This window comes from Nomia melanderi, chromosome 8, assembly GCF_051020985.1.
Source record: "Nomia melanderi isolate GNS246 chromosome 8, iyNomMela1, whole genome shotgun sequence".
Lineage (NCBI taxonomy): Eukaryota > Metazoa > Arthropoda > Insecta > Hymenoptera > Halictidae > Nomia > Nomia melanderi.
In genome coordinates, this window is record NC_135006.1 from 3,425,912 (window position 1) to 3,439,032 (window position 13,121).

General features: G+C 35.1%; 1 protein-coding gene across 4 annotated transcripts in view; it reads left to right on the forward strand.

Moving 5' to 3' along the window:
• The first annotated feature begins 10,184 nt into the window (after positions 1-10,184).
• Positions 10,185-13,121, forward strand: part of foxo (forkhead box, sub-group O) — a 261,110-nt gene continuing 258,173 nt past the window's right edge. Inside the window, exons 1-2 of one of the 4 annotated variants that reach the window (XM_076370299.1) lie at positions 10,185-10,449; positions 10,572-12,312. In XM_076370299.1, coding sequence (XP_076226414.1) covers positions 11,860-12,312 — 453 coding nt within the window. In that variant the 5' untranslated portion in view covers positions 10,185-10,449; positions 10,572-11,859. The remainder of the gene's footprint in view (positions 10,450-10,571; positions 12,313-13,121) is intronic. The other 3 variants (XM_076370300.1, XM_031975967.2, XM_076370301.1) reach the window with 3 other exon arrangements.

Consider the following 13,121-nt stretch of genomic DNA (forward strand, 5'->3'; position numbering starts at 1 on the left):
GTATTTATATCTAGCATTCTGTTTCCTTTCAGACGTATGTTTCTAACATAGCCGAGCAGCGTTCACGCAGAGAATACTTTGAAGCAATACGTGGATGAAGTTGACAGAACGTGCTTGAACAACAACTGTTACTATTACGACCAGCCTTTCTCAACACTCAAGCAACGTTAAATTTTTAATGGGCAGCGAAATGATAGTAAAAGATTGCATACCGCAAAGCTCTCTCGTAAAACGTTTATTACAAATTCGTCTGAATCGCTCTGAACACAAGTGGACTGAATCTTATATCGCAAAAGTAAAAGTTATTGCATAATTTTAATTATTTATAGAATATGTAGTGCCTAGAGCCAGGTTCTTAAAAATTCTACATTATAAAGTTTTGGACCGCGGCACTACTGTATAATGGATACGGATTAATTCAGACTTATAACAATACACGGTTTGTAGCAATAAAAATACTTACTATAAGTATTTTTATTTACAAGGGAAGTTATCAAATCCGGAAATTCGAAAAATTATGAAACCTTGTGTGTAAGTAGAGTAAATCAAACCTAATACATTGCAATTTCTTTTTCGCGTCGAATTTTCCTTTGGTGGAGTGGAACTACTCCTTGAAAAAAATGTAAATTTTTCTTTCCCGTGAATTACCTTGAGAACGATAAGAGAGATTGGTAATATTAGATTGACAAATCTAATATTGAGATTGGCAAATTTAATATATGTAGATAAAACAAAAAGAAAAAAACATTTTTTTATGTATTTGCGTCAATCCCAAGTCTATTTTGTCTTTCGTTGGTAACTTGTGTTTTCAAGACTTTACTCGTGGTATCGATAATATAGAACTAATTCTAGACCTACTATCGATAACTAAAACCACGGTTAGTAAAGTAACAAATTAAAGAAACCGGACCACAATATATAATTAGTGACAAGACTATATATGTTCAAATTCAATTTAGTCATACGGAATCAAAATTGATGTGGACAAAAGTACCAAAAACGTGTCAAATATAATGGAGTTGAAATTTCGAAAACAACTGCATTTTATAAAGAAATGATAGTTACGAGAGCGATTTTTGACAATTCGAAAATTAGTAGCCCATATTTTGGAAAAGGTGTTTTACCATTATAGTGTCATTCGCTATATTATTAACACAGAGTAAAATAAGGTTACAACCATCAATAAGATATCTCGTTGGTGATTTTATATTGTGTCGGCATTGCAGGAAATGGTACCATAATAGTAAATAGCTTTTTCGAAAAATATTATTTCTTAACCTTAGATTTGCCAAAAATCCTTATAGCAAACATTTTTAGTATGCAAAATGGAGCTACCGGTGTAATATTAAATTAATCAGAACATGAAAGTATGACAAATTACAGATAGTGACTTCAGGATAAAATAGTCTGTGCTGCGATTTAACTAATTCACGATTCTTATCAATCGATGGCGCCACCACACCTACAGGTACTTAGTTTTTTATTACGTAAAATGTAAGTACTCGTATAGGTATTTATAGAATATTATTACGGTTTTTCAATTGTTCAGTATCAGAGCACGTTCATATCATTGGCCTTCAAATATCTGGGAAATCTTGCAGACATGTATTTCTAAGTTTGTGGTTTCGTCGCTTACTATAAAAATTGATTTAATCATATAGAATTTGAATTTGAATAATTCGTCAATTTAGATTTTCAATTTTGACTTTAAAGCCAATAAAATGAATGTATTCGAATGTATCACGGATGGTCAAAAATACAATTTCTTATTTTCTAGAAATAGATATTTCTACCATAATTCGTATCTATCATGTGTTATTGGAAAAATAATTATTTTTGAACAAATGACCGTGCTAACGAGTAAACAAGACTCTTAAAAACCTAATTTGTGGATGCCTTTTCTGTAAATTGTATATTCTATTAACAGAATGTATTCAATAATTAAATGACTTTATTAACTTATATGAAGTACGTAATAAGTAAACTTACTAAAAAATTCAAAGAAATTATTATCACGACATAAAATGCATAATACTTATGTACCTGCATAAGTAATTAAATTCAGACTATGATACGTACTTTTCATCCGACCCGTGTCGATTACAAATGTATTTAGAAGTGAATTTGTCGACCGCTAAACGTACCAAATTTTCGAGCGAACGTCTTGATTCGATTTAGTGTAAAGTAAGCTTCCGCAGCGACGTAATTTATCGCACGTGCTTAACCGTACTACTCCCTTCGCGTAGACCTAATGGATAGGGGTTACCGCTGGTTACCCTTCTTTCTTTAATTTGCTTCGGATGCGCAATTTCACACGATAAAACTTCTTTGTCGAAAGTTACACTCACTTATCCTTAAAACACTGTAGTCGTTTACTTTTCTTTTGAACATAGAACTCCAGCGATCGAATTCTTTCTGTTTTTACTGTTTTAAGGTGATACCAATTTAACCCATTTGGAAAATTCTAACTAATATAATGACAGTTTACGGCATGACATGTAACATAATGTAATTTAGCTCATCGATTACAGTTGTGAACTATATGAACAGTATAATAACTAGCGAAGAGTCGTGCAGTACCAATCGCTTTAAGTGTATTTATTAAATTTTCAACTAAAGCCGTTAAATCATAAATTCAATAACATGCTTGCTGTATAAATAAAACTTAATAACAGCAAAAAAATTATTTTTATGAAGTTTAATGATAAAGGATGATAATTCGTAAAAGTAACAAGATCGTAATATGTAAGACACAAAAAATTGTCGTCTAATACGGACTAGAAATGATTAACAATGTTAATAAATGGACATTTAACTGCTATGATAAAAGATTATTATTGCATTTTAATTTTTATAGGCATTACAAGAAATGAAAAATTATCTAATATTTTCTTGATCTGTGCATCTGACGACCCCCTAACTTTCATATTCGATACATTCACACAATTTTCATTTAATTACTTATTCCAAATTATATATTGCTTAATTTCTGCATTAATAGCTAGCTTCCTTTCATTTTTCGATAGATTGAATTTATAGACAGAAAGATTTGTACTCTGCTAATCGACAGTCAGTTGGTCGGTACTGGATGACAGTTGGATGGTTAATACTGTACAAGAAATATATGGAACAATGTTAGAACATAATGTGTTACGTACAGAAAGATTTTTATTATACTTATTATGATAGAAATAAATATTTATCTATTTATTATAGTACAGTTTTTATTTTAACTAGCAAATTGCATCTGAAATTGATAAAGTCGTTTACTCTAAGAAGTGTTTACTCAGTAAAATACTGTCATACTCAGTAATATTCAGTAAAATTTGGTAAAAACACAAACACTGTATTATAAAACTATACATATTAATTACAATAAAAAATGTATTGTTTGTTCTGATAGTTATTGTTGAGTGACTTTGAATTAGGTATCGTTGAAATCGTTTAGATATTCTTTATCATATAAAGAAAAAAAGTGGCATATCAGTTAAAAGTGAAGGTGACCAAGAAATTTATAAAAATAGCTGTACGTATAAAAAGTTATTACTGTCATAATACAACCCCTTCTATTATGAACAACTATATGTAAACAGAAATCATGTAAAAAAAATTCATATTAAGAAACACGAAGGAACTTACACTTTTTTTTAAGAAGTCAACGCTTTATTCATTACCGCTTTCTGTCACAAAGTGAATTCATTTTGTTTTTACTAGTCTCTTAGTGATCATCATCGCTCGGACTATCTTCTGTTTTGCTATTTGGTGTGAATTGCAATGAGGTTGGTTTTATTTTCTCTTTTAACTCTTTGCCACATAATATCGTGCCGGTCTCGTGGTGAAGATTTTAAACGAAATTTCAGAGATACAAATGTTATTCAATTCTTTTTAAAGAAAAGATTATTTTTATTCTTATTTTAAACATTATTTTTCTGTGACCAATCATTATACTTTAAAGTAAACGTAGTCATCAAACGAGCATAAACCTTTCTTTTTATAGTAAATTATTAACAGCAAAGTAACTCCAATGAGTGTATCTGTTGAAGAAATCAAAGGGCAATGGGTTACCAACCCTTTGTAGCAATCTATGCAATTTCTCAAATTGTATCAAATACTCGAAGAATGGAAATGAAAAGAACCATGTAACTGTGAATAAACAGTGCGGAGAAACAATGTAACTGAGAATCGCATAAACAAAGTTCCGCATAAAATGAGACCGAGGTGTTGTGCATTGACGATATTTTATGAATGTACCATTTTATAAATGGCCAATTGAAATATAAATACGTATAGGTATGCAAGTGCTGTAATGTAAACAAGAAATCGTTATTAGCACAGATATCGATAGACAAATAATGTTGCAAATTTCCCCCTAGCGGCAAAATACTCCAATTGGCAATATCCAATGTTTTCAGTTAAGTAAGGTTTTTTTATTTCGCTTGAAAGGGATTAAACTATCATTAGAGGTACACAATAATTATCCGATAGAAGTTTTTTTCACCTTTATTCATTACCTACGCAGTTGAGACCAAGGAAATTAGTTGTTTGCTACACACACTATATACTAATTCACGCAATAATAATTTTTCGGTGTTTTTTTTCTGGAGAATTACATGTTGCCGACGTATAACATACCACAAAATGGCATTTACTTTTCTCTGAGTATCGTCCTGCAAATTTTCACTTTACGATACTGTTAACACGTTCGTAACCAGCGTCACATACTTGTGATGCCCAAATACTTTGTACCTTCCGTAAAGAAAAGTAAATTACTTTCACGCATGTTTGTATGTTAAATTGTCGCACATGGTATAAGATATAGGTAGTTGATGCGACTTTTTTCTTCAATTTTATTCGCATTTTATAAAGACGATTTGCTGGATTTAATCAAATATTGTAAGTATGGTGATTGCTACTGAAACAAACGCTGTTGGCAAACGTGTTAATAAAGTATTCGTTTAAGAATTATAGAGTTTAAATAAACAAAACTAATATCTCCAATAACGTGTGCGTTCATATAGCAAATCTAACAAAAACGGTTCTTCTGCACTCGCCGAACCCAACCTCAGAGGATCACCACTTTTCCCGTTGCCCTCGAGAAGTAGCTTCAGAATCACTTCGACACCATTGATTTTTTCAAATGTAGATTTAAAATATTGTCATAGTATTAAAAACAGGTCGTAAATAATATTGGAGAATATTTAACAAATTAGGAAACAAGAATTCACGAAGGATTATATCCTTATTTATCTTTAACCTATGTAATTACTTTAGTAATTATTCGAAAAACTGATAATTTGCAAAGAAGGTTAATTATAATGTTAAGGACAAAATATAGTTATTTCATTATTTAATCCACAACAGTCCGTTATTTTTGCAACTGAAGGAGTTTTCCGTGGGCAAAATTGACACAATGGTAAAATACACCATAAAAAAAACGCTGTTTTTTATATTTCTTTTATTTTTAGAAGTAAAGATAAACAAAACCTTTTTTAACCTAAAATACTAATAATCTTAATACTGAACCTACTTTAACGTTTAATACTGAAGTCTTAAAAAACCGCGTTATTTATAGGATGATACAATAATTTTGAATTATTTTGTAGAAATACATATTTGTAGACCAAATTACTTGTATCACTTGCGCAGAATGAAATGGTCTGCTAAACATAGTACTGTTTCATATTTATTGAAACGTGCGCTATGTACGCAGCTGATCAAAAGTATTTAAACGATCCATGAAAAATGATCTATTTTTGAAATTGTTGTAACTTCATAAAAAAAATTGAATAACATTCCACCTGGGCTCATTTTAAAACGTACACTCTCTACTTTAGTGTTATTGAGTACCTTCTTTTAAGAAGATATGCGCATCATGTTTCAAAGGAAAAGATACGGGTACTTTTCCTCGCAATATTTTCTTAATTTAAATGTCTGAAAAATACTGAAAAGCAATTTTTTTGATTGTGTTCATAACAATCTTGTAGGCCGAAGTTTTTCCTTTCCAATGACTCCTTAAACTATGTTGTACGACTTTTTTAACGAAATTATGGCAATTGTTAGTAACCAAGTATGTCATTGTTTTACTTCAATGTGAGTGCATCTTAACACTTTCGTGATTTACAATAGCCGAACAAAACGTTTAGCTGCATGCGGGCATATAATTTCCAAAAGTCTGTAGCTGAGTTAAATGCGTATAGAAAACTTATTTTTCTATGGTATTCTGCCAAAGAATTTTAATTAACATACAATCACGTTGCCCGTTGCAAAGGTGTTCGGTTGTCACTGATGACCGGAGCTTCCGAATTACTTGAAAACAATTATAACTTGTCAGATAACTACTATCGAATGAAATTGTTTAATAGCGTAAATAACTAGATAACAGTGTGATGTAAATATTGCGATATCAAATAATAAGTAAGTCTTCCCTTTTATCTTTACTACAAAAGAGTGAGCGATATATAAGACTCTGAAGGTATTCGTGGCAATTGATGTGTTGAGCTATATTCTATCTATTGTATATTCTAAAAGAAACTGTATTATGAATGTACAACAGTCGTATAATTACATTGCAATCAGTTAACCATGAAAATATTTGATTTGAAATAAGAGTTGAATGTGTCACTTCACACACAAGAGTTCTTTTTGTAACAAATATTGCCTTATACCTTTCTCGTATATTTAGCTATTAATGATAAGATATATTTCGTGTTAAAAAAATAAAAGTCACAGAGTTTCGGCTTAATCTTCTGACAAATGACTAAATAATATTATCTTTTACCAGAAAAATGTTATTAAATGTGGCAGTACTATTTGCCTGCAACCTATATATAAATAATTCCTGTAACCATAAGGATAACTAACTTAACCGAATATTAAGTACAAGTGATGTGCAAAGCATGAATCTTATACTACATTCAAGGCGGGTTTAGAACAATCACTTATAGAGTAAATAATAATTATTCCTATTACAGATAACATTAAAGCCACCATCAGAATTACATAATATAATTATAACTTTTATTTCAATAAAATATGTTATGGTTTACACGCATCTTTATTAGTGGAACTAATATAATTTAATTTTTCTTGATGTTAAACGAAAGTCTAGTAAAGAAAATTACATATGACAGTTTAATTCACTAAATGTTTCAACTTATCAAAACAATTCAAAAATAGTGAAAATGAAACAGTAAATAGGTTTTTTTCTATTTCACAAGAAAGTTAAAGGAAATTCGAAATTTCAAACATTAGTAACTGGTTAGATTAATTTTAAGAACTTTATAGTACTATATTGAACGGTTGAGTAAAGCTAAATAAAAATATTTTTCTTGAATAAAAGTTTCAAATGAGTTACTATCGTATGATATAGACCAAACAGGTTTCATAATTACATATACTATAATCTACCTCCTACCTGTGATCTAGGCTCGCGTATATATTTTTTTTTATTTACATTATTGGCAAAATTTTAAATGTCTCAATTCCGGTATTATTCTATTAATCATTCAACGCTTTTTTTATTGTATATTTAGAAAATTTACAACAATAAGAAGCTATTGTATACAGATATAGTACTGTATTCTATAGTTATCACATTTCTTTTTTAACGGTTTCTCCTGTTCATTGTCTCATACTGATGCATAAATACTAAATGTTTACTAAATTATCTCAAGTGAGACAAAATGAAAGACTTTAATGTAAGGCAAAACTGAACATTTATAGAGTATAGAGAAAAATGGAAATGTTTCTTCGTAATTCCTTATTCTTGTTTGCAATTATCTATTAAATTGTAAAACAAAATTTTAATCACTATACTGATTTCCTAGAAAATTGATTTTATATAGAAAATTTAATATATTATATATGATATATCTTTTCGTCTGTTCTTGGAATAATAGATTTATAGGTACCTCCGGAAAATCTTATTTTCCTTTGTAGACAAATATTGTTTCTGTCAAAGTGTTTCATATTTTATCGTTTAAGGACTAGATAATTGTAGAACAATAAATCAAAGCCTGTGTCTCTTTTACTTCCTGATTTCTTGTCATTACAATCCAAGATATTTTGTTATATTCCACTTTCTCCTATAAATATACTTACACAACATTTGCATAGAAAGACTATCAAATAGACAAGATCGCTGCGGAAATATTCGAAATAAATTGTAACATATTTCTAATTGGGTAACATGGGTATTACAACGTAAAATATACGGTATACATTATTTTTTATTTATACATATGTATATATACAAATGTGATTCACTTATCAAGCACGTTACAGTACCAGAATGTTGATTGGAGAATTATATAATTCTGCTCGTTGGATTAACTCCATTGCATAATAGGCAATTGAATAGAAAGACAAACGAAAAAACAAACAAAAAAATTGAAAACATTGAATCAAAAATTAATAATTATACAAGAAGCTAATACTAATTCTACTACTAATACTAGATACACAAATTTATGAATAGTACTTAAAAAAGAATTGTAACTTTTTTGTAGTTTGATGTTGAATCTACCAGAGGACAGCTGTTATACTTTTAAAGTGTTTATAAAAACAGGTGAACAAAATTTGAAGAGTTTAAAAGTATTTCATAGTATTCAACTCAAAAGTATTAGTAAGTTCGATAAGAATACCCTTAGATGTCTAAAACGATAAAATAAAGCTATGAAGTGAGAAGAGTTTTCAGAGGCCTAGAAATTACAAAAAAAAAATCAATAGGAGCGTTAAAGTTATTAATAACTTGCTCAAGAATATTGAAAATTACGGAAAAATGTGGCGAAGGTGTTGAGAAAAAAAAACGCTGATTCATAGCGAGGAAATAATGTTAAACTCTTTGTGAACTGTCTGAAAATATTAAATTTAAATAATAAATATAATAGCAATTTAATTACTTGCGCATGCAACAACGTCTTCCTGCCTACTGTCCACATATTAATTTATAGAAAAAGAACTAACAACTATACATAAAATTCGTTTAACAAATGAATATATAATAAAAAAGAATCTATACAGGGATATTGTACCTACAGTGCGTTACTGACATAATCCCAGCTAACCACTGGCTTGAAAATGAAGAGGGGCAAGGGGAGACGTCCACTCACGGCGCTCGTCCCGATAGTAATGGCGGAATTAATTTCGGCACGTCTTTGTACTGGCCGAGCCGCGAGCTAAGGTGGAGCGTGCGGCCGAATCCCTTGCCCTTCATCACATTTGAGCGATGGGCCGGTTGGGGTCACGTCAGTAACGTACTGTACACGATACTTATTAAACCGAATGATCTTAAACGAAATAAAATAACAATGATAATAAGTCAGTAATTACTCAAATTAACAATTACTTGACATTGCGTAGTAAGCTCCGTATCGAGGACTAAAATATATTTAAAATCGAAAATTTTTTATGACCTTTTATAATCAACTTTTACGTTATAAGACTCTCAATGAGATTTATTCTATGTAATCTTTTTAATCTATCTAACCTTTTTAGAGCTTTTTAACCCTTCACGATATAATTATTTTTAAATTGTTTTCCATTGAGTCCCAAATGCAATTAGAAATAACACGTAATGTATTGAAAGTCCCATACCATTTAACATACCTAATCGAAATATCGTGAAAGCCAGATTTTCCAAAAATTCTAATATAGACACGGACCAAAGGGGAAAGGCTTGAACGTCCATCGAAGGGGGGTAGGTTACCGCGTGGGAATTCTCCCTTGACACTCCCGCCAGGAGAACAGTGACTGTCCCTGGGCGCACGCTGTGCCCCTTACCCCGCCCACGATCCCGATCAAACCGTCCACGGTGTCCTTGCGGATTCCCTCCCCTTAACCGGCTTGTCTCGCTCCCTCTTCCCTTCATCCAGCTCATTCCAGACCATTGCCTCCTTCTCCCAGTCCCGTTCCGCTAACCTCTTTGTCATTCGTCTCTCTCGCTCCCTACATTCCTCTCAGCCACTCCAACTCTCCCCACCCGTCCCCCACCATGTAATCGAACCACCCACCAGATCTCTCGTTCGCTTGGCTCGCGATCTTCTACGTTCCTCTCTCTACGCTGTTCGCTCCATTCTCGTCTCACTTGCTCGCTGGCTCGTCAATCCTTCCTTCCCCGACGCACGACACCACCGTTATTCCCATCCTCGTCCCGCCCGTGCGCGGGAGTATCAGCCCTCCTCTCTCCGACACGCGATGCCACCGATAGTTCCATCCTTGATTTTCTCGTTGGTCGGCTGATCGGTCTTCCTCTCTCCGACGAGAGGCGCCGTCGATAGTTCGTTCTTCGTTGCGCTCGTGGTCACGGAGGCAGGCGCCACGAATCTCACCGCGGGCATCTTCGGCCGTGCTCGGTCGGTTCCGGCTTGCGGCCAAAAGAATTCGTCAGTGTTCGCCGCGCTGCCCTGCCGGCAAGTTCTATGTGAGTGGTATGGTGATTTGTTTCTTGTTGTGCGTGTCCTCTACGTGCATCGTGCATATGTGCATATGTGTATATATATGTATATATATATGTATACATATGTACGTATATATATATATTCATACATATATATATATATATATATGTATAGTCAGAAGTGCGCGTGCCCTGGTACGGAGAGGGAGATTACGCGTTTAGTTGCCGCGACGTGACGTGCACGCACGCATAGCCAGTGGAGATCACTCTCCGTTTCGTACTAGTCCGACCTTGCCGTCAGAAGTAAACGACACGGTTGAAAGACGGAAAAGAAAAAGTCTCCAATTCCGAGGGAGAGTCGACTTCGAAGTGATAACAGGGATCGAGGCGTCGATCCCGGACAAACAAGTAGGAACACGGAACATCGATGAAAAATAGGAGGAAAAATCGATTGCGGGAGAAGATTGTTGCAATTGGGAAAATTTCATCGATCACGGATTTCGGTGGACGTGACGCGATTTGGCCCCGCAAATCGATTCCTCGAAAGTGTTCGCAACACTGTACGCGACTCGAGATAACGGAGCCAAAGATTCTCCTCTCCTCTCAGTGGGCCAAGTTCTCTATCAAAACATGGCCACGTGACCGACGGCGCGGCTTGTAAACACAGAGAGTTTGACCACGTGGTCTGCCCCCTCTCTTGCTACGTCGCTCGCGCGCTCACTCTCTGTGTCTCTCTTTCTCTTTGCCTCTTCTCTCTCTCTCTTTCTCTCTCCTCTTTCTTTCTTTCTTTCTCTCTCTCTCTCTCTTCTCTTCTCTTCTCTTCACTTCTGTTCTCTTCTCTTCACTTCACTTCACTTCACATCTCTTCTCTTCTCTTCTCTTCTCTTCTCTTCTCTTCTCTTCTCTCTCGCTTCTTCGCACCTTCTGCGTCTCTATCTTTCTCTTTTGCTCTCGCACAACACACACACAACAACCTATAGTGTGTATTCTCGGTCGGCTGCAGCCAGTCGCGGGAGAGTTCGATTCGAGTGATCCGCGACACTCCGCTCCTTTTCTTATCCCGTTTCCCTCCCAGCGATTTTTCGCGGCGCGCGCGTTGCCGGACGCACTCGGACGTTCCTTCCGCGGGACGAGGCCCCACCAACATCGTGAAACGGTGAGAGAGAAGTGACACTACAACGAACTATTCTGGCCCCAAGTATCGTTTCGTTTCGTTCCGTTCGTGTTTGTTTTGTTTTTGTTTTCCATTTCTGTTTCGCGTTGAACGACATGCCGAAGTGTGCTTAACAAATAACGCGGAGTGACAGTGCAGCCAATCGTGTACAGTTTCGTTTCGGAGTGGTGGTATCGACTGCCACACGATTTCCTCGCGGCTAGAGCACGTTGGGTGTCAGGGATAAGCCAGCAGCACCTCGCGGAGGTGCTCCCGCTTTGTCAAAGTGGAGTACACAGAGGAGCCTAGCATGATGGACTCGGTGCCGGTTTCTGCGTCGGGGTCGAAGACCGGATTACAACCGCAGCAGCAGGGGGTACCGTACGACCTTGAGAGCGGATTCGAACCGCAGACGAGAGCTCGGTCGCACACGTGGCCGCTGCCAAGATCCGAGGAGTACATCGAGGGGAACGTGGTGGCGAACGTGATGTCCGGGAGCAAGGAGGGCGTCGAGGGCGTCGAAAGTGGCACGCCGCCTCAGCACGGCGCTCTCGGCCAAGGTGCCGGCAGCCTGCTTCCGGTCAAAAAGAATTCGTCGCGGCGGAACGCATGGGGGAATCACAGTTACGCTGATCTGATCACTCAGGCGATCACAAGCGCACCCGACGAACGCCTCACGCTCTCGCAGATCTATGAATGGATGATGCAGAATATTCCGTACTTCAGGGAGAAGGGGGAGAGTAACAGCAGCGCCGGATGGAAGGTGAGCGCGCATTGCCGTTTCACATGAAATTGCGGAACACTTCGGCGAACGACTTCGCGACCACACACGCGCGCGCGCTACTAGGGGGAGAACTGGCGTTATCTTGCCACTCTTCTTAAGCCGTACACCATTTCTTTCGGACTAGTAAATTAACTAATCGGGAATACGTGACGAACAAGTTTGGTGCTTGCGTGCTGTTTTTATTTTATCAACGATTAAGGAATGAAATTATATGTTTGCTCGTAAGTCGATGATGGGTTTAAATTTACCTGTTCTGTAACATTAATTTAGTACACGATGCTTGGCAGGAGTAATCTTTGTAAATATTCCTGTTTAGTTTTTATTTTGTTATTACATTAGTTTATTCTTTTTCTTACAAACTTTTACGCAATGTGGTTTATCGTATAATATCGTGTAATGTGCCAGTGCTGTTGAATACAGTCATTCTCGTTACTGTATCGTTACTTATAACGAATTATTATTCAGCTAATTTTCGTTGCGTACGACGGAAATTATCTGTGCGTATCTAATGTTTTTGGAATATTTTGAAATCGTTAATGAAATCGTTATTTATTTGTTGAATTTTCAACCGCAAAAATATACAGTGCACTCGTTTTATTTTGACAAATGGACGTTGTTTTAATGTTTATCTTCATCCACTGAAATTTGTTCAAGAGGTGTAATTTTGTTGGAGTTCTTAAAATAGAGAAAGTTTTAGTACCTTTAAAAGAAATAAAATAATTTAGGTAATGACAAAACCTTTATTAATACCATTCCAAATATGAAAGGAGAATTATAATAAAAAATAT